Below are 22,207 nucleotides of genomic sequence, written 5' to 3' on the forward strand. Positions count from 1 at the left end.
GTGATAGAGGCGTTCGGCATGCAAATGAATCACTCACTCCGGTGTAACCCGAAGTGGAATAATAGCCAATCCCACGTCTGAAAGAAGCGACAGCCGGAAATGCATCAATGCTCGCAGGTTAGATTTCTGTGGGGTTTTTTTTTGGTGCTTTGAACGCATCCTCGCTGCATTCTCCATCATTAGAAGCAAATGTCTGACGAAGTGACAAAATGGTGTTCTTCGAAGGTGAAGCAAAAGATTCTCAACAAATGCACATTGATACAATTAAGAACGATTGTGCACCGCCTTCACTCACCGAGGCGTAAATCTTGATGTCGAAGTCGAATCGACGGTAGGTGAGAAGACAGACGTTTGTGACCTTTCGTGATGTATTGTTGAATTATCCGTTGAATTTTCTTTTACTACAAGCACATACGAATAATTCTGCTACGCTCAAGACGAAATAATTGAAAATTTTCTTTTCTGCACGCTCGTGGCTTCGGGCTACGGAAATATAATTGTTGACCATTGTTATGAGCGATCCAATTACCACTTTCTGCTTCATTTTCCCGGAAAAAAAGCCACACTTAAAGAAATAACAAAGATATTTGAGCATCACAGTTGCCTTTCAACACCGTTTAGGAATACTTGCACTATTAATATCGGTGGAACAAATTTGCATATCCTTGGTTTACGGTAAACTGAATTGCGCGTCTCCGATATTTTATTTTTTTTCTAGATCACGCCATCTCGCACTCGGATTTTTGAAGCGCCACGTTTGAAAAAACTAGTTGAAGTCTCGGCCTCGGATTTAAACGAGAGTTTCGGCGAGCCTTGAATTTTTCCACTATACCCCATTTGGAAATATGTCCCTTAGGTCACCCCGCTCCCACTGAAAAATTAGTCAAACTGATCACCCTCCCCCTTGGAAAATCAAATGCCTTCCGTGAGTGGGGGGGGGGGGGGTGGTATGGATATATATTTTGTGGAACTACACATTCTGTTTACCGTAATCCAGCCTTTAAAGTAAAATTGTTTACCTTTAAATCTGGTCATATAGGGCAAAGAAATCATTCTACCAGTATTAAAAGGATTTTATTAGGTGAGTTACTGGGAACATCCAACCCAAGGACAAATTTGAAGATAGGAGGCAGCCACAATCAGCTGCATAACATTTAAATCCTCAAACCCCCCCCCCCCCCCCCCTCCAAAAAAAAAAAAAAATGGTGACGCCTCCCCCAAGGACATACCCAAAATGTGCCTTCCTTGTTTGATTCCTCCTTTACCCAAATACCTCAAATTTTTGTGAGGCTAACTCAAGTCTAAGTGGAAATGTGCTGCCCAGGCCGTCAAACCCTGACCCTGTTTATGACAAAAAGATCTGTCTTCTCTTACCCTGTTTATGACATAATTAATTTTTCGAAAAAGAAAAAATATATAAATTATTTTCTTACATTGCTAATCCGTTTTAACAATAATTTGTAGATAGTCAGAGAAAAATAGTCGCATCCCCCCCCCCCCCAACCACCCTCCATGGGGGACAAACGAGTGAAGAGCCCTAAGAGCGTCTCCGCCATTACATCATCGTCACTATTACATTTCAAAGACCATTCCAAACTATTAGTTAAACCAATGGCTTCAACGGTCACTTCCATCGCCATATCCACGAGTTAACGATAGTGTCACTTCGATTGACCTTTTAGTTTTGTCGAATAACTTTCGTATCCATTACCTTCGTTTGTGTGGTCACCTTGGTTGAATGTGTTGCATAGCTTTTTAAGAGCAGAAATTATTCCACAGTATACCAAGGGTTGGACTTTGATGTTGTATTTGTTTAACAGTTCTGGTGGAGCGAGGAATTTTCCTTCTCTGTTCCTTAAGTGCTTAACTTTTGTAATGCCTTTACGATACCATTCTTTGAAGAAAATAGGGCTTTCGTTGATCCTTATAAGTGGGTTGTACCATATGCTTTGTTCTGTAAACTGACTCTCCGATGTTATACTCTCTTCAAAATTGATTTCTGACCAGATTAGGAGAATTTCCTTTAAGAAACTATCTTGCGTTTTGAAGATATTAGCTATGTCTATCTTATTAAGGTTGCTTGTGAAAGGTAGAGTACACTCAAACTTTTTCAGTTCAAGATCGAAAAAAAGTTTCCATTTACCTTGATTACCTGTATCCAGGTTCTTCTTTATTCAAGTGGTTTTTAGCGCTTTGTTGAAAGATAATATGTCAATCATTTTGAGGCCACCTGCTGGGTAATTGTTAATCATAATATCTCGCTTTATTTTATCGCCCTTTCCGTTCCAAAGAAACAAGTAAAAGAGCTTGTTAATTTCGCTAATTATTTTTATGTTTGTGCACAAGGATGCCAAGACGTACACAATTTGAGAAGCTACTAGGCTTTTCAGAACTGCAATCTTCCCACTTAAGGTTAATCTACGGTATTTCCAGTTGCTTAGAATATTCCTAATCTTTTCCACTTTTTCATTATAGTTTAAAAGTACAGTGTTTTCAGGGTCTTTCGTAAACCATACGCCTAAAGATTTTACTTTGTTTGTTTGCCATCTGAAATCTCTTTCTGGAAGAAGAATTTCTGTTTTTCCACTATTTGTTCCGATCCAAATTGCTTCTGTTTTCTTACTGTTGAGTTTGAGACCCTAGGCTTCTCCAAAATCGTCGAGTGTGTTAAGAGCAGCTGAGAGCGACGCCTGTGAACCATTTAATATTAAGGTTGTATCGTCTGCATATTGACTTACTTTAATTTCCTCTTGGTTAACATGTATTCCTCTGATATTGCTGTTTCTCTTAAAAGCCTTGGCTAAGACTTCGACTGAAAGGACAAATAGATATGGAGACAACGGGCACCCCTGCCTGACCCCTCTTTCAATTTTAAAGAAATTGCTTGTCCAGCCGTTGTTTAAGAAGCAGCTCTATATGTTGCTGTAAAGGAATGTGACCCAGTTTACAACACTTGGGCCGAAACCGAAGTATTGAAGAGATTTTATGATAAAAAACCATTCAATCGTGTCAAAAGCTTTTTCGAAAACAAGAAATAATAATAGCCCTGGGATGTTTTTTTCTTTGGTAAAACGAATAACATAGTCTATTAATCGAATGTTCTCGCCAATAAACCTGCCTTTGAAAACGACACCATCCTGAATGACGAGGAACGGAACGATTGTGAAGGCCTTTTAACAGAAAGGGAATGCCTTGCAGCCCTGAAAACCATGGAACAGGGAAAAACCCCTGGATCTGATTGGCTACCTGCAGAATTTTATAGAGTATTTTGGACAAATATATCAAACTTATTGATTAACGCTTGAACAAAAAGCTACCACCAATCGACAGAAAAATGGATTAAAAGACTGCAGGAGTTTTGAGAAACGAACCTATCTCGTTTGTTGTTTTTAATTTGTTTTATACTTTGTATTTGGACAGTGTAGATTGGTGCAACTGTTAACATAACCGTGTTTTAAATGAAAGTACAATTTCAATGGCAATGTCTCGGACAGTTTCCGTGATTACAAGGGGGTAGTTTTAATCATAACGTATTTCGTGTAAGACGTAGTTTAACATTGCTCATAATGTTGCACTACGTGTTGCACGTGAGTATGTGAGACATGTTGGACGGCACTGCGGCATGGTGCGGTGACCGCCAACGCAAAATTTGCGCGGGAAATCAGTTACAACGTGTGTCGAGTCCTTATCTTACCTCGTCCACCAGTGCTCTTCTCATCTGGATCTGCGTCATCAAATTCCTGACTCGCCTCGTCACTCTCTTTGTATCTGTAACTCTTCCAGCCTCGTATGCTTCTCCATCCACACCAGTCTCTTGTTATGTCACAAGGTGGTTCGTCTAGATTGTTTGAACAATGTTGACGTTAGGGGCAATTCATTTTGTTACGGAGTCTGCTTGGCTGTTGGCATTCGAGGTTTGTGTGTGTGCTTGTGTTTGTCTAGCTAGGGGGAGGGAGGCATGCGAAAAAATCATGATGTTTCAAAGAGGAGTCACTTTGAAAATGAAGGATTAATATGGCCCTTTGGACATTGAAACAATTTCCTACAGTGAAAGAGCAAAGATTGTTAATTTGACGTCCAATGTTTCCTTCACTTTTCACTCCCACCTTGTTTTTGGAAGAGGCGGGAGGGGGGGGGGGGGGGGTAGAATTCTAGGAGTGGTGCTAGAAAAAGTTAGAATTGGATGAATGAAACTCAACCATTCACCCTAACTTGTGATGAACTTGAAGGAAGAAATTAGTTTTCATCCCAACTAAAACTAGAGCATGTACAACCCACCTGACGAGAAGAGACGTCCGGGGCAAGAGAGAATAGACTGATTTAGCAAGAGGACGGGAACGTCAGTTGACAACGGCGCGCGCATGAAGAATGCCCATACAGAGTCGAAATAGGCTCGCGCGAGACTAAGAATTTTCCGCGCGCTCTCGCGTCCTCAAATGACGTTCCGGTCCTGTTGCTAAATCAGCCTCATATAAAAGGCTAGTCATTTATTTTAACCTTATCTATATACAATCAAGGACAAAAGGTCTTGAGACAAATGTTACAAAATACTGCTATTAATTGCCAATTTAGTGTGATTGACCAATGAAGTCATGTTTCTTGTTTGAAGTCCATATTACTAAGCCCACCGCACACCCAAGACAAAGTTTAAATACACAACTCATTTTCATTACCCGGGCTCAACATTGTAAGAGGGGTGGGAGCGAAAAGCGGATACCTCTCGTTCACGCGTATTGTTTCGCTGTCGCTTGCGTGGGGAAACATAGCAAATGCGAATTCGTTCCAACCCTTCTGTCTTTGATGAAGACCGGACTTATGTTTTGTCTTCTGGGGGAAGGAGGGGGGGGGGGTGGGGGGCGGCGAGGGTCGGATTTCGTCCCCCCTCCATGACTTTGCAAGTATAAAAGTTATGACAGTAAGACTTGAAGAAAAGATAGTACCTACAAAGATGGCTCCTTTGAGGTCCACAACGCGAAGTGATGACGTCATATGACGTGGTAATTACGTGAAAAAAGTTACGGGAAGAAAATTGTTTTCTCTTCATATTAAAAAGGTATTTTCTATTTTCCGGAAAAAAAGTGCCTGTTAAAATGCTGCCGCTGAAACATTAAAGTCGATCAATCCTAACCGACCACATTGAATTTTCCCAGATAAATTTCCCAAAATGTCGTGAAGTTTCAGAGCGTTTGCTCAAAATAGTATTAAAAAAGGTATTCAGGTTCAAAGTCGCCACGGACAGAATCCCCCTCCCCCCTCTCCCGTTCTAGATAGCTCGAGTAACTTTCGTTGCTTAAAAAAATTCTCCCAGACAAAATTCAGGAAAAAGTTTGCTTCATAATTTCATTCCTAAACAACTCAATTAGCTGGACTGCTTAACTATGCGTGAACAAACATACTATACTAACAGAGTGTACTGCAAAATACACATCCCTTTCCTCACCTGCATCAGGTTCCCAAGGAATGTGTTCACAAGTCTCTTTGGTGAAGGACACGTCATCGATGGCGATAAATGGTCCATTCAATAATGGGCTGTATCCCACAAATTCAATCTGCACGTGATAATAAAAAAACATAGCCTTCACTTGGATTCAATTTTAAACTCCCGAAGAGTCGAAAAGCAACAAAACAGGAGTCATGGTACAGTTGTAGAATGAAAATCTAAGCGTCCATATACTCTTTCCCGCGGTTACGTGTTTGAAAAACTACCTGTAAGCCAACACCTTGTGAAAATACCAAGTTTGGTCATTTTCGTACGGACGACACAGCAGCTGAGAAAACATTTTCTTCTGTAATTTGTTTTCTTTAGGGGGTGAGCATTAGCCGAGATTGGTAAATTTATTAAACGGCAAACGCTAGGCTGAAATTTTCTCTTGAATGAAAAACAATGAAGCTTTTTTGGTTTAAGCTTATCTTCATCCGGTTGGCGACAGCTATCGAGCAAACACGAATAAAGAGAGAAATTAGTTCGAGAAACACAAGTTTATGCATTCTAGAACAAACAGCGGCTTGACGTTTCCCGTTTGGCCTTAGCCGTAAACGCGAAGCTAAATCTCTTAACTGAGAATTTTATCCTATATTTTGCTCTCGCTATTACAACAACATCTTTTATTTAAACACGATAGTAGTTAAAGCAATAGAATTGCTAGTGGAGTCGTGCCTAACTTAAGTTTAAAAACATGCATTAAAAGTAATGACAATTATATACATAATCTTACACATTTATATAACTTAAAATCCGTTCAGCTCTTTCTTTGCGTTTAAATTGGGCTTTCCCTGCTAGCAGGTCCGTAGTCGTGGACGACGCTTACAAAACGCATGCTCCCAGTATTGTTTGCTGACCGTGACTTGAGCCCACTGTCTCTCGCGCATTCGTTTACAGTTACTCCGCTGTCATTTAGTGAGCTTGCATAGTAACATGTCATCACGTGACGGTTCGGTCGCTAGATAACCGTGGCGCATGCTCAACACAGTCCGTTTCGACTCAGGGCAGAGTTTTCTTTTCCTCGCGCCCGTCAGTACAGCGAATACAACGGAAAAGAGGCCTCTGCTAGTTTTCAGCTTCCAAGTAAAATTGAATAGTTTGGGGTTAGCATGAAAGGCCAGTATTATTTTTTAGCATTCTCATCTATGTACTTATTTTATCAAGAATACGCGAACGTGAATCTCACGTTTGCCGTAAAAGCGATTTTTCATCTCCCTATTACTTGAAAGAACCGTATACCGCGTCCCATTGTTACATTATAACTTCACGCACACACAGCTTCCTAGTTTTTGCAGAGCACCTACCTTCGCATTGGAGTAATTACTGGTCAAAGGTGTTTGTATATACCGCGTCTTATTTGTCACTTTATCCTCGAAGAAAAGCTGTTTGGTTTCATTGGATGTTATTCCCCGCAGTAACACCATGAACGACACTTTGTGCCGACTGTGCACGTGACCACTGCCAATCATGAACCGGAAACGGAAGCATTTCCATTCATGAGCATGCGTGTTGATGGCCGGAGATGAGAGAGAAGTGAGCAGCTTCGAGGCTCCACCAGAAAGTAGCACGAATCCACCTGACACCAGAAAAGAAGAGTCAATGAATATCGAATATTCAAAGCTCTGTATAATACAAAGAGGCCACATTTCCCGGCTCTCCTGAACGGAGTAATAGAGAAGATCTAATAGAAATATAGACGGCAGAACAGTTGGTTTTGCTCTCAAATTCACGGCGCAAAACGTGATTGCCGAAAACAGGGATTCTCGAGCACAAGCTAACCTTCCAAGTCTTAATTTCCATTTCTTCGCTCGAGACTTCTCGCTTCACGCGCGTTAGTACTTCAAATCTCGTAAAAATTTCTGCAGTCTTTTAAAGTCTAAGAGAAACTTGGAAAAGGTGCGCTTTTGTTTTGTTCACTTTGCTTTTTCGATTGACCAAATAATTATTAAGAGATGTGTTGATATGAGTCAAGTAAGAGCTAGCGTTTTTTCATTTTTATTTCACTTTATTTCTTAAATTTTACAAATATTTATTCATTTGTTGACTGGAGATCATTCTTCTCAAAGAAAGTAGTTGTTTTAATAAACGATGTCTGCCTATAAGAATCAAACAAATAAAGAAACAACTGACAAACCGAATCAAACAAAGAAAAGACGACAACAAAGCTCAAACAAACCAACAAAACTAACCAACAAACAAACGAATGAAAAACATTTTCAACTTACCTACTCCCAACCCAAGCTATAATTCTAATATAAACTCGTCTTACCTGACTTCTCCAATCCTTCCAGGAATGTGTCAAGCCTCCACCCCTCTTGGGCTCGCCAGTCGCACATGCTTTCTTCAAAATGACAGTCTGGACTCGCTAATTACAATCGGGAACAGAAGGAGAAGAATTTCCAAATTTAAATGGAACGTTTACTCTTACAGCAAATTGACTTTCAATTTGTAGGAAGTCTACAAAAATGGAAATGATTATCTCCTATTTCGCTTTCAAATTGTCCGCTTGCCGTCATTACGATTTTATGATGTCATTCCGTTGCGGCATTGTCAAGAAGAAGAAGAAGTTCGTCTGTATGAAACATTTGAGCGACCAAATGACTGCATGAAAATCGCCTATTGCGGTCCGCGGAAACTTAAAAGCAAGCCAAAGCAATTATCAAATGCTGTTTTGTCTCACACTAATATATGATATGTCTTCAATGTTTTGCAATTGAATTTGAAAATACATGATATCAGTATATTTCGAACAATTTAATGTCAATTTCCATTCAGAAAGGAGGTTTCCGCTAGAATGATACATTCTTTGAAATTTTGATAATAATCATGCAGACTTCGATGAAAGAAAGAAAGAAAGAAAGAAAAAAAAGAAACACAAAGTGAATGAATAAGTAAAAGGATGGCTGAATGGCCAATTGTGTGCATGAATGAATGGCAGGGTGCATGCATAGAAAACTGAAAATGAAAGAATGAACGAACGCATGGATAAATAAAAAAAAAGAAATGAATAAAAGGAGGAATAGATGGCTGGATGGATGAATGAATGAATGAATGAATGAATGAATGAATAAGTGAATGAATGAATGAATGAATGAATGATTGATTGATTGATTGAATAAATGAATGAATGAATGAATGAATGAATGAATGAATGAATGAATGAATGAATGAATGAATGAATGAATGAATGAATGAATGAATGAAAGAATGACTGAATGAATGATTGATTGATTGATTGATTGATTGATTGTTTGAATGAATGAATGAATGAACGAACGAACGAACGAACGAACGAACGAACGAATGAATGAAAGAATGAATGAATGAATGAATGAATGAATGAATGAATGAATGAATGAATGAATGAATGAATGAATGAATGAATGAATGAATGAATGAATGAATGAATGAATGAATGAATGAATGAATGAATGAGTGAAGATAACCTTTACTCCTAAGACTGCCTAAGTTTACAATTGCAACAAGTGGCCCGAAAAGTAAAATCAAAATATAAATAACTTTACGATTTCACAACAAGTGCGAAAATGGTTAACTGGAAACAACCCTCCGTCACTCATTCTTCCATCATTTTAAATTCGCATTCTAACAAGTTAAGTTATTTCTTGTATACGTACTTTGTTCTAGAATTGTGTCACAAGTTCCATCTAACTCTGTTAAGTCGTCTACTGCAATGTCACCCTGTTTTGCGCCACCACTTGTTCCTTCCAGTACAAACTGGAGAAAAAATTAGGAACACATGCATAAAGTTATGTTATCTTCGGGCCGAAGCGACCTTAACGAAGAACGACGGCTACGGCAACTCAATAACATTCAGTTTCAATGAGTACTAGTGGTTGCAATATCCACTAACATAATTCTCAGGGGCGGCGTTTAACCTCACAAAGCAAACCAGAAAGTAACTAAACTATATTCACTTTCCCCATGAGACGAGATCCTAGCGCTAGGAAGATTCTATAGGGCGGATCATCCTAGCGTCATATGTTTTCTCTATTCAGTTTGCATGCAAAAAGTTATAGAGTCCTTACAGAACTACGACGGCAAACTAACTAAAACAGAAATTCACGGTATTTAAAGTACTGCTTAATAGGCCTTATCACGGTTTTCGACGCCATTTTGACGGGTAGGCAAACCAGCTTGAAATAACAGTGTTTGTATGGAAATCTGATGTCAAATAATTTTCATAAAACATCGCTTCTGAAGAATTCGTGAATTGGAAACTTTTGGCACTAGGAAAAGGATTTTAAGAACAAAATTGGAGGGATGTAGCTGTTACAGAAAGCGTCCAGTCGTGTTTTGAACTTTCCATACATTTCCCTGTATTTTTTCCCGCGAACTATTTTTAGTAGCAGCTCACGGCTGGTTCGCTATACAGACAAATCTATGGAAAGTTCAAAACACGACTGGACGCTTTCTGTCACGGCTACATCCCTCCAATTCTGTCCTTAAAATCCTTTTCGTAGTGCCAAAAGTTTCCAATTCATGAATTTTTCAGAAGCGATGTTTTATGAAAATTATTTGACATCGGATTTCCATACAAACACTCTTATTTCAAGCCTGTTTGCCTACCCGTCAAAATGGCGTCGAAAACCGTAATAAGGCCTATTTTTCCAACTCGTTCAACTCGTAAAATGTAGTTACCATTCACAGAAACTGAAATTGATAGGAGCGACATTTGATAATTAAGACCTGAACGCCAATCAGATATTACGACTTGGCTGAGAACATATGGAAATCTTCATTAAAACTGCCTTTCATTTACTGAAAAACTTACTTTAAAAAAACTTGGACTACTAAGAGCCGTCTGTCCAAATCTCCAGCGGTTTCCTTTATCTCCAGACAGTCTCCAAACGAGCGACTCTGATTGGTTGGTTTTCAGGTACACGCTCAGGTTACCGATATCTGCCCCATGCATGTGATACCAGAACTGTACACAAACTGTCTCATTGGGTTCTATCCAGTCACTGATCAGGAGCCTCGCCTGCTCTCCGCGTTTCCTTTGAGATGCTTCAATGAAGATGTATGCACCTGATAAAAGTAAAATAGGAGTGTGTCGTGTGTAGCCTGCATGATAAGTAAGAAAGGGAAAGGAGAAGTGATGAAACAAAACGAAGCCTCTGCTGTTGTTTTTCCCCTCTCTCCTTCCTCTCCCCTCCCTGTCTACGCCAGTTATTGTAGCAAGTCAGCTTGGCTTAATAGGTGTTTTGCATCGCCGCCATGTTGAGGGACAAAACAAAAGAAACTTTGTTCACAAAGTTTGCATAAAAAATGGCAGTGCACTCACAGAGGAGAAAAATCTCATTGTTCCTGTCCACCAACATGGCCGCCATGATGTCACATACAAACCAGCAATTGATTATTTTACGCTTCACAATTAAGTCGAAGGGCAAACGTGCAGACAACCAATAAATGAATACAACAGCAACAGCAACGATGACAACAACAACAACAACAACAACAACAACAACTAAATTACCGCGTCATGGCGGAACGTACAAGACATGTGCGAGATAGTACTTGTCGTTGTAAGTTTCATGTTACTTGTACAGTATGGTTTTATTTAGGACTGGCCGATAAGCAGTACATTTTTGTTACCCAAAGGAGCTACTAAATCAGTGTTCTTTGGTTATTAACCCTTTAAGCCCTGATAGTGACCAGAAAATAATTTCTCCTTACATCATTACTACTTGATCAAACATGGAAGTCACAAGGAGGAAGAAAACAATCACAATGATTTGGTGTTCTCAAACTCATTAACAATTTATGAAGAGAAAACATATAAAGAAATAACTACCGTGAAGGAAGTTTGAAAAATTTTGTGCACTTTTGCTTTAAATTTCTGCAAGAATTATTAATGATTTGAGAAGCTATATCAAACCCTAATGTTTCGTCCGATTTCCAAACACCTCGAAGTAGGTTTAGAAAACTCTTCTCGGTATTTAGAAACACCCTTCCTCGTGTGTGATATATTACTTCAAGAAATACATGGAGAAAAGTGAAGAGAAGAAGCATTTTGATCCCTTAGAGTTCCAATTGGCACATAATGCCATAACTCTGTCAATATTTTACAGATTTCTATGAAGTGTGACACCAAGATGGTTTTGTGACGATCTACTCATTAAGAGGATGAAAACTTAACCTCCTCCCATATGTGATATGGTTGACCACCCCCATAACTTTTCAACTTTTTTCCCCTAGAAGTTGTGGGTCTTAAGACATCTCTCACAGTAAAGAACTGCAAAATAAGAAATAGTTTAGGGGTATACCTAATATACACAAGGACTGGGGCGTTTTTGAACTTTTGAATTTTTTCAAAGCCACAACTTTTCTCATTTATAATCAGTCATCAGTTATGAAGTAAACTCATGAGCAGCTTTAAAGTGGTGTATCATACATGGATATTGAGTTTGTAGTCCTGGATCTGGAGAAAATGTCGTTTTGCCTTAGGGGTTAAAGAGTTTAAGACATAGGAGAAATTAAAAAATATATATATGAATTATTATCAGTTTAATTTGTCTAGTCTAGCGTTCCTTTGTTTTCTTACCATCCTTTGTGAACGAGGTGTGATCGTAACTCGGTCCAGTATTTTCTGTTAGTGTCTGGCCCGAGCCCATGGTCCAGTGAAACGCGGCATCCCTATCACGTTTTAATCCACAATAACCATGTTGGAAATTACAGTAACCTGGGAAAAAGAGCAAAATATTTCTTCCATGTGCATTTTTAAAGAATGATCAGTTATCCATGATTTGAAATTCCTTGACACAAGAGATGTTTGGTCTCCATTTCCCGAAACGAAGAACGATTGTTGCAGAACTAAGCAGTAAATATGTTTGAACATCGTCCATAAAAAGGATAGGCATCCTCATTTTTATGTCCTAAAAATGTTTAAGTTTACCAGATTAGCTCTGCGTTTACTTGCATCGTTGGAGTGAAACAAACAGAACACGGTAGCTAGGGTTATAATGTGACATATTTCTAACCAACATTTGTACATTGTTGCCCAACAAAAATATACAAGAGCGCCAAAAAACAAAACAAAACGGTCAGGTTTGAGGGCATTAAATGATTTGGAATTTGTGAGGAGAAAAGTGCTGAAGAGCAAGTTCTTAATTTCTGGCGGCTTCTTCCGCACAAAGCCTTTAATTTTTGCTAACATTCAAACCATCATAAAATCTCAGGCTTGTTTTTGAAATATCGTTTCAAATTTTCATACTTTTAAAGCACATCCTATAACAAGGCGAAAAGTAAGTCACGTAACGTCCTAGCTCACTGATCTCTTCTGATCTCGTCTTACCTCTGAATGATCTGCATCTTTTAATGATGGATGATTGATTTTTGAAGGAACACGCCAAATCATTCAGATGACACTTGCCAGATCCTACAAATATATTAACAAATAAATAAGTGAAGAATGCTCACAGAAGCGGAACATATTAACTTACTCCAGTTGGCAGAACGTGAGTAAATTGTCCTACCGCATATAGACGGTGTGTTCGTTCCATCTTGGCAGAACGGCGTTTGGCTGCATGTTTTTGACCAGGTAATGCATGAGCCATCCAGACATTGATGATCCCGACAAGGATTTCCTGTAAAATAGTTATTTCAATAGAATGACATATCCAGTGAGCTTTTTTAAAACATCGGTCCTCTATTTAGCAACAGCATTCTATTACAACAATGACATATTATGTCGTTACCGTCATTTTGACAGCAGGGAAAGCGTCGCGTGAACTGAATACAGTGTTACTCTGATGTAAGGCAAAATAATTTACTGTTCCTTTTTGTGTAGGTTGAGGTACCTCGACCTCTTGGGAAGTTTTTCAAACAACAGATAACACGCGAATTTTGTTGATATTTTGTCCGAAAACAAGAGAAATTGTTCTGGTAATTAAGAAATTCGTCTAAAGCTAAAGGCATCCAAACCTGTTAGGTTCAATTGTTGTAGTAGTGGAAAATTGCGGCGTACAGAAAACATCCTCTTTAAGAATAAGATAATATTGCAATCACACTAGATACATAAGTAGCTTATGTAAGGTAACGTATTCAAAATGCCAACATACGGCAGTTTGTTTCATCATCTCCTTCAGAACAATCTTTGGTGCCATCACACAAAAAAGTCGCCAGCCTGCAGCCTCCACCCTGGCAAGCAAACTTGCTGGAAGGACATGCGCAGTTCTCTTCGTCGGAGCCATCTATACAGGCACGATCGCCGTCACAAAGGAGATTTTTCTTCACACATTCGCCATTGGCACATCTAAACTGGTTATCACTGCACCTAAAACCTAAATTAAACAATGGTACTTAGTTTGAAGAATCCGTTAAAGCCTTCCCCCAGTATCTTCGATTAGGTTTGGTATAAGGTCACCAAAATGAAAAATAATCACGATGGATGCAACAGACCATTTTTCATAACTAGTTCAAAGAAAGGTTGAGGGGGGAGGGGGGGGGGGGGCTGTACTTTAGTAAGATGTTGGCAAAGAAGCAACAAGAAAGAACTGTCCGATAGCTTTCAGTTGATCGTTAGTACTTTCGAAACTTGATCCAAAAACCTCATACGCTTGACGTTACAATCAAACAGATTATAGAAAAGTACTGCTAGCTACGTGGTATTCATTTCAATCATAATATATCGTTTCATCCTCAGGTTAAGAGTAAAGTGGCTGCAGGGAAGGAATAGTTCATGTCTTGAGTTCATTGAAGTCCCAACTGTGGTCATTGTGTAACAATGGCACAGGCAGCCTAACAACTAGATAAAAAGTCTAGCCTTTCGTTCATTGAAACACAACGATGACAATAAATAAACAAAATTACAAGTCACCTGGCTTGGCAAAATAAGGGCTTAAAGAGCAGGTCTCTGTGGTTATAATGACATCGTCGATTGCTATATTGAGTTGCTCATCGACAAAACCTTCTCCTTCGAAAACAACCTACAAGGAAAAACAAAAAAGAACATGTATGTATGTCAGGTTTATACTGTGTTTGCTTTTTATGCATTCGGTTTAATATATTGATTAAGGAGGTATTTTAGTTCAATTTTCCGAAACGTTCAATCCAAAGTATAATATGGACAGTTGTTCTGTCAGAGGTGGTTTAGCTAACAAAATCACTAATTATAATGGGGGACAGAAAATATGAAGGCTGTTGGAAACGGACCACTCGGGCGCATATGGTACAGATCCATGGATCTCACAAAGAGTCGGCGAAGAGGACATTCCGAACGCAATGTAGATCAATTTAGAAAACCGTAAAATTCCTTAAATGAGGCATATTGCTTGGGAAAAACGCGAGAACGAGGATAGCAGGAGATGATGGGAAAGAAGGGAAAGAGCTGCTTCCCAATTACACCCCGCGCTTGTCGTGAAATACAAATTGAAAGAACATGACTAACGAGCTATTCCGCCCACCTGAACTGCTACTGCGCCTGACAAAGTCACTTGAGCCGCTGACCATTTCGTACCGTGGTCGCCATTCAACTGCCATACCAATACTGACTTTTCTTTTGTTCTGTTTTGTTCTCTGAGGAATACCTTGAGAGTTGACTTGGAAGCAGCGAGCATGAGATATCTAAAGCGCAAACACAAGCCCACTGTCCGATGGAATAGTTTCCACGGTAACATACGACTTTTCATTTGAGCTTTGTAGGACCCATTAATGAAGGCAAAATAACCTGCAAGCAGAGTTGTTGTATTCAATAAAGAAGAAGTATACTTCATTTTTTTTTTCATTGAAATCCTGCATAGCCGTGTTGGAACAGTCGAGGACAAGAATGGATAAGCGTGCGTAAAAGCATGGCATTAGTTGCATGAGAGTGAGTAAGGAGGTGGGGGTCGATAGTTTTCACTCATTTCAAGATGACGATCCAGTATTACCTTTATCCGAGTCAGCCTGTGTCACTGACTGAAAAAATATACAAATCATTTATCCACATGGCTTAGAACATAAGGTCGCATTTATTTCACAAGAAATGTCTTGTTTAAACAATTCAAACGGTAAAAGGATCCCAACCCACTCTATGCAATTTTCCTTGAACTAATCACCAATATAAAGCTTTTGGATCCAGCTATTATAAGCCATACTGTGCCGCAGACAACCCGTCTACGTTAATTGACCTTAACATATCTGCGGCTGTTTAATGTGATGAAAATCGCCATCTTGAAGTGGAAACATGAAAGAAATTTGCACGCGCGGGGCTTGCGAAATTTTTTTAAACACATGAAAGGAACGACGTAAAAAGGAAAGCATGGTTGCGCCAATTTCTTTAAGATATGAAATCAAAGCAACTGGTCGTTAACACGTTTGTTTTTACTATTTTCCTCCGTACCTGGATATTCTATGAAGCTTTTCTCAGTTGACAATTTCCACTTGGCTTCTTCGTCTCCATACGTCGCCCAGTCACAATATACAGGTTGGAAATTGCAGCTCTTTATCACCACCGCTGAAAAGAAATAAGTCAGCCGACGATACTCGCTATTGTTTTTTATTGTCAAATGAAGTTCATTTTTAAAGAACTGATTGCAATTAACTTTTAGTTCTCGAACCTTCCAACAAAATCCTAGTTCAAAGAGCTGCTGCAAGAACAAGGCATATTAGGTATTTCCACTGGAAAGTAAGGAATACCGTACCAATAGTGGCCAAGATAGAAACGAAATACAGTAGGGCAAACAGTTAACTCTGTAATTTGGACCTACATATCTAACAAACAAATTGTAGACATTTTGTCTAAATTCCGGAGTGGTTCGTTCATCCCCTCCACCCCCCTCGCAAAAAAATGGGAAACGTGGACGAAGAACAAAACTACCTTGAAGATGCAGATCTTCTAACTTTCTCTCATCCACGAGTTGCTCCGAGTTGTCGACGAAGGAATAGCTGATCTGAAGTGAGAAAGTAAAAGAGAAAAAAAGGACGACGTTTGCAAAAGCACAACAACCAAACAAACAACTAACAACAACAAAAACTGAAAAAAAAAAAAATCAAATGAATTTGTTACGCGCTTTCTGATTGCTTCAATATCATACTCTGGTTAGGCTGTCAGACAACTTCAATGTCACCTTATCCAAATAACTCATATCAAGAATTAGGCACTCGCGAGTTAGCGTTTTGGCGCGTTTTACACCGGTTGCACATGTTTGTTCCAAGTTCTGATTGATTAATTGTTGACCAGACAATAGTGATGACAACAACTGATTCTGTTTTAAACTAGTAAACGTTGACAGGTACGAACAATCATTACTTCGAAGGAATTTGAACGTTACTGAGTCTCTTGGAAGTTGTTATACCAGTCATAAATCTGCTTACAAATCAATTTTGCGCACATGCACGGTTATCTGTTATTAGATACTTCGATGATGGAAGAAATGAATGCTGCTGTTGGCATCTTTTTAAGGGACCATCGATGTGGTCACCGCCGCTTCTACTAATATCCATCCTTTAACTTTCTTTAAATTAAGCGGCCCAAAATTAGCCTCCACCACCCCCCTCCCCCCCCCCCAAATAATTATGTTTTTTTGGAGAAGGGGGGGAGGGGGAGGCGCTTTCAAATCTTGTTACGGGAAAGAGCTTTGGTTGATCGTTTTCATCACACATAACCGAAATAAAGATGTACTTTTTCAGTCAGTGACACACTCCGCTCGGAAAAAGGAAATAAGAGGCGCACTCAGGTTAGCCTAAAAAACACTCCGGTAAGCCTAAATAGCATTCAGTTTAGCTTAAGTAGCTCCCCGGTTAGCTTAATGGTTAGCATTTATGTTGGGGGTTGTTCGTGCCTCGCAAGCCTCGCATGTTTGGCTCGCATGGCTCGCATGGCTCGCACGTTTGGCTCGCTGGCTCGCTGGCTCGCACATTGGCCACACTCAATTAAAGATCGCGATAAGTTCGCCGTTTAACCCAATTAGTCTATAATTTGGCTCGACTTAAATTTTAATTTATTTCGTCTCATCCGAAGTTCGACTGACCTATTAGCTACGTTTGTCAGACCCGGGCTGAAGCAGAATTTTGCTGAAAGGCTGTTATTGACATGAAATATTTTTCCATGAGGAGAAGGAAAATTAATTCCGATTACTGAAGTGTCCAACGCAGAGAGTTACCCCGTTTAAGTTCCCATTTAGACTTTCTCAAAGTCCGTTTTCGAGCAGAAAGAGGCTCAGACCTTATTTCACCTACCAGTAAGTACGTGTCGCGAAAGACAATAGAATTGTTGGCGATGAACATGGTGCGGATACTGTCGGTGACCAATGGCGCTCGGTGAATCAACATCCACTTGAAATTCTCTCTGCAGAAACCGAATGCAAAAGTTCGAATCGGGGATTTCTTGTCCGTTGAACTCGATCCACGGCATTTTACCCTAATTTGAATTTATAAAACGATAGTCATTTTCGTATCGGATTTTTCCGACTATGGCTCATCCGAACGTTATGCTCCGTAACCTATTTGAACCACTGAATTATCTGGTTGTTTACAAAGGTCAGAGAAAGAGAAGGAAATATTTATGGTTGCATGGTATCGGGCGACACACGGAAGAAGAGATGTATGCAATAGCTGAACGAGACCTGCTAGCAGTGTCGAGAATTGTTGGGGGACAAGAAATTCCTCCTTGGCGATAAGCCTTGTCTAGCTGACGCTGCTCTGTTTGGCTTTATCGTGGGCGCGACTTGGGAATACCCAGAATGCCCTATTGCTGAGGTCACCAAGTCTAAAGCAAAGAATCTTGAGGAGCACGCTCGGAGAGTTGTATTATCCGGACTGGGATGAAATCATGTCAGGGAAACCTAAATCTGAATAAAAGCCAGGCATCCTTAAAAACCGGGAAAGGTTGTCTAAATTGGTGAGCTCACTGAAATACGTGCATAAGATTATCATTATTTACCTAACATAAAAACGTATAAAGAGCTCAGTAAAGCCACCTCGTTTTTGCGCAACGATATGTAATTTTAAGTTTCCATCAAAATATCAGAAAATCGATCCTTTCAAGCACTTATAGCTGCAAACAAAACAATTGTCCATTCGGTCGTTCAAATGTTCATCTGGTTTCGTGAGTTTTTCGTTCAATCGTTTCCACCGGTGAGCACTCGTTGGACAGATTGATCGTTAAGCAATTAAAAGCTGTATCAACACATCATGTTTCGAAGAAGTTACTTCATGTTTTAATACTTATGGCTGCAATGTTAAAGAGAAAGAGGCTGCAATGTTAAAGAGAAAGATTTCTTCTTTCTCCTCTGATCTTATTCCTAAAAGTCTGAAGTAACTCGAAAACGCAATCCACTCAGACAAATCTGCGTTTTCAAATAGACAATGTTGACGGGTTATGCATTTGGATATGCATTTTGCATACCTGTGGATGAAATATGACAGCGCTGTATCATATATGCATTTTACAGCTATAAGAAACGAGAACGTTTTCCATTGAACGAAATGGGAAACCTACATGCGTTGCAAAACGAAAACGCGTTCGAGTGGATAAACTTCGGAAACGCAGCAAGGTTTAATGTGTTTTCAAAACAGATGGCTCTTTCCAGTGGAAGAAATGCGAAAACGCAATATTGCATTTATACGTTTTCCAGTCGACGAAACGCAAAACTATAATAACGTAGGGACAACGTATCAATGGCTTTTGAAAAACAAAAGTGCACCAGCGCAGACGAAGCTTAAAACGCAGTCCACTGAAAATTCACTTTCCAATCAATGAGACATTGTTAGCGATGCCTAAAACTGCCTGACTGTATGGGTAGGGTAAAATTGAAAATCAAAAACATTACCATCTCATTCAAATAGTCCAAAATATCTGTTAATACTAATGGAGTAAAAAAAAAATCATATTCCAGTAAATTAAAGATGTGGTTTAATAACAGCCCAATGACTTACCGCACTAAACTCAGGACAAATTTGAATCTTTCTTTCACAGCGCGTGTCGCTTCTGTCTTTCGTTATCGTAACTCTCTGGTTTCGTGGTTCGTTTTTGTTTTTGTGCGTCAAAAGCTTAATCTGCAATATTTACGTGTTTTTTTTCTGCGTTCATCAGTCCTGTACAACATTTCATAGCAGCTTATTAAGCGACTAACAATGAATATTATTTGGACGATCAAATTCAATCCTGTTATTATTGTTGTATAGCATATGTTGCCTTCTTTGTGCTCGATTCATTTCACTTACTCGATCCAAGGCAAAAAATCAAGGCTGCTTTTTTGCATGTTCGCGACAAAGCACTGATATACACTGGAAAATATTTTCAAGGTACGATTCTAACTTCAGTTTCGAGAAATATAGCGCCTTTTCTCGGAGTTGCATGACACGTGCGTGTCGGAATTTTATCTACAAGGTCTCTTGAGACATCTGCGGGTTTAATCTTACTGGCCGAATGTCATGAACCTGTTTCAAATTACCTTTACCTGATCGCGTTACAAAAATGGTCCTGAAAATATACTCGACCGTTGGTAATTTGACTTAGAAGAGCGGGAACGTTTTCAATGCGCAGTATCTTCCTTTATTAGTCTGGGAAACAGTTTAATGTTTTGGGTTTCTGAAGCGAAGATCTGCACCCGGCCGTTTTGTAAACAACAGACTGTTCCTTCGGATTGTCTCCGGCAGTGTATTGCCGCTTGGATGTTTGAAGTTCGCCGCGATAAACTCCCGTGTACTCTGATTGAGAACACTCAGAGGACTTCTTTGGTCTGCTGTAAAACGAAATGACTCTTGCGAGTTGTATTTTAGTCCACGTTTCCACAAGGGAAAGAATATCGAAGAACGTTCCAATTACTGAGGTGAGCAACATGACGATCGCGTAATACAATAACAACGAATTTTTTTATGTCGAAAGTGATTTTGGTTCACGTTTACCTTTGTGGTTCTCACTTTGTCAAAATGTATACTATTTTAGCTTTTTAATTCCACCGCGCAACAGACTGCGCTGTTCTTTAATGGACGTTCTGTCCCTGCCTCAAATAGCCTCTGAAAGGCTATTACTTTAGGGCAGTATTTTATATACACATATATACTATATATGAAGCTCATTTTTGACAGTAATAAAATTTGTTGTTGTCATTACATTATTGTACAATTTTTTTAACTTTCTGTATTTTGTGCTTTTTACGTTCTTGTGTACTTCCCTGGTGAAAATCTTTTGAGGATCTTTAAAGATCCTCAAAGATCTTCATGAAGATCTGCGAGGATCCTTATGAAGATCTTTAAGGATCCTCAAAAATCCTTGCCAAGATCCTTAAGGATCCTCAACTTTCTTGCCAAGATCTTTGAAGATCCTTGAAGATCTTGGCCAAGATCTTTGAGGATCCTCAAAGATCCTTAAGGATCCTTGCAGATCTTGTCAAGATCTTTAAGGATCCTTTGCAGATCTTGCCAGGATCTTTGAGGATCTGCAAAGATCCTTTGCAGAACTTGCCAAGATCTTTGAGGATCTTCAATTATGTTGCCAAAGATCTTAAAAGGATTTTCAAGGATCCTTTGCAGACCTTTTCAAGATCTTTGAGGATCTTCAATAACCTTGCCAAAGATCTTCAAAGATCCTACAGGATCCTTTGCAGCTCTTGCCAAGATCTTTGACGATCTTCAATAATCTTGCAAAAGATCTTCAAAGATCTTGAATGAACCTTTGCAAGACCTTGTACTACTTTGAACTTTCCAAAATCACAAGAACATTTGTGACTGAAATTTCCGGTGAGTCTCAGAATAAGCTGTTGAGAATGTACATGTAGTATGTAGATGAAAAAGAACATCAGCATGCCATAAAAGGGATAATTTTATTGAATAATCCCTAACTTATTTTAGTTAAGATTCAGGAATTTGTTTGTATATAAATGTAGGTCTACAGTGCTAAATCAATACAAAGTAACTTGCGTAAATAAAATCAGAAATAGAAACATAACTTTTCATATGTATTGTGAAAGAATAATATTCAGCAGATGGATAATTTACCTCAATCATGATGGACAAAATTTTGACTACAACATGAAGCCTGGGTGACCACGATCCTAATGTTAATGTACAAGAAACTATAACAATTTTTATTCTAAAATTTGGTTTGACAAATTCCAGTGAAAAAGTTAGTACAAGAAAATATAATAACAAAAAAACAATAACTTATGGCAAGCTCTGATTATGTACAAAAGTTCTAATGAAAAGGCTACACAGTGCAACAAATTTCAACAGATATTGTTCACAACATTAGTGCAAATCAATATCCCTGTCTAAATTATCAGCCTTTAACAAAACTTAAAAGTTACTGCCTTGTCTGCACAACTTTAACACATTTATAACTTGGCTCAGAAAAATTGTAGTTTTTCCCTCGTGATGACCCACAAAATGTGGAATAATTATATTCTAGACAATAAATAATGTAACAAAACAGTGCAATCACAACATCAGCAAATGTTGTGCTACTATAAAAATTTGGTAGGCATAATAATTGTGCAAACACAGTGCTAAAAGACAAAAAAGTACCAATTTGCTTGTAATTTACATGATCAAAACATTTGACCCTCTAATTTTCTATTAAGCTATCAGTCATCAAGTAATGATCAAGACTCAAAGTTACAAAATTTTATTTTTTCATTGTTCCTGAGTAGTATATATAGTAGTAGAAGTCACAATTCATAACCTTATTAAATCAGTTGAAAATAGGCTCCCCTACTTACAAGTAACTTAGCTTATTGAGCAGGATTTGGTGACTTCACACACTCTGAAGCGCAGTCTTGAGTCTCG

At 38.9% G+C, this 22,207-nt stretch overlaps 1 protein-coding gene across 2 annotated transcripts in view; it reads right to left on the reverse strand.

Moving 5' to 3' along the window:
- LOC146486268 (MAM and LDL-receptor class A domain-containing protein 2-like) overlaps positions 1-22,207 on the reverse strand; it is an 80,452-nt gene that overhangs the window by 35,527 nt on the left and 22,718 nt on the right. For both annotated transcript variants that reach the window (XM_085099734.1, XM_085099723.1), the window contains exons 19-32: positions 16,299-16,371; positions 15,822-15,935; positions 14,905-15,167; positions 14,319-14,427; positions 13,561-13,782; positions 12,976-13,086; positions 12,795-12,878; positions 12,045-12,182; positions 10,275-10,528; positions 9,118-9,217; positions 7,752-7,847; positions 6,787-7,058; positions 5,441-5,549; positions 3,695-3,838 (exon numbers count right to left, since the gene is read on the reverse strand). In XM_085099734.1, coding sequence (XP_084955860.1) covers positions 3,695-3,838; positions 5,441-5,549; positions 6,787-7,058; positions 7,752-7,847; positions 9,118-9,217; positions 10,275-10,528; positions 12,045-12,182; positions 12,795-12,878; positions 12,976-13,086; positions 13,561-13,782; positions 14,319-14,427; positions 14,905-15,167; positions 15,822-15,935; positions 16,299-16,371 — 2,089 coding nt within the window. The remainder of the gene's footprint in view (positions 1-3,694; positions 3,839-5,440; positions 5,550-6,786; positions 7,059-7,751; positions 7,848-9,117; positions 9,218-10,274; positions 10,529-12,044; positions 12,183-12,794; positions 12,879-12,975; positions 13,087-13,560; positions 13,783-14,318; positions 14,428-14,904; positions 15,168-15,821; positions 15,936-16,298; positions 16,372-22,207) is intronic.

The sequence above is a fragment of the Pavona decussata genome, unplaced genomic scaffold, assembly GCF_977016875.1.
Source record: "Pavona decussata unplaced genomic scaffold, jaPavDecu1.1 SCAFFOLD_21, whole genome shotgun sequence".
Lineage (NCBI taxonomy): Eukaryota > Metazoa > Cnidaria > Anthozoa > Scleractinia > Agariciidae > Pavona > Pavona decussata.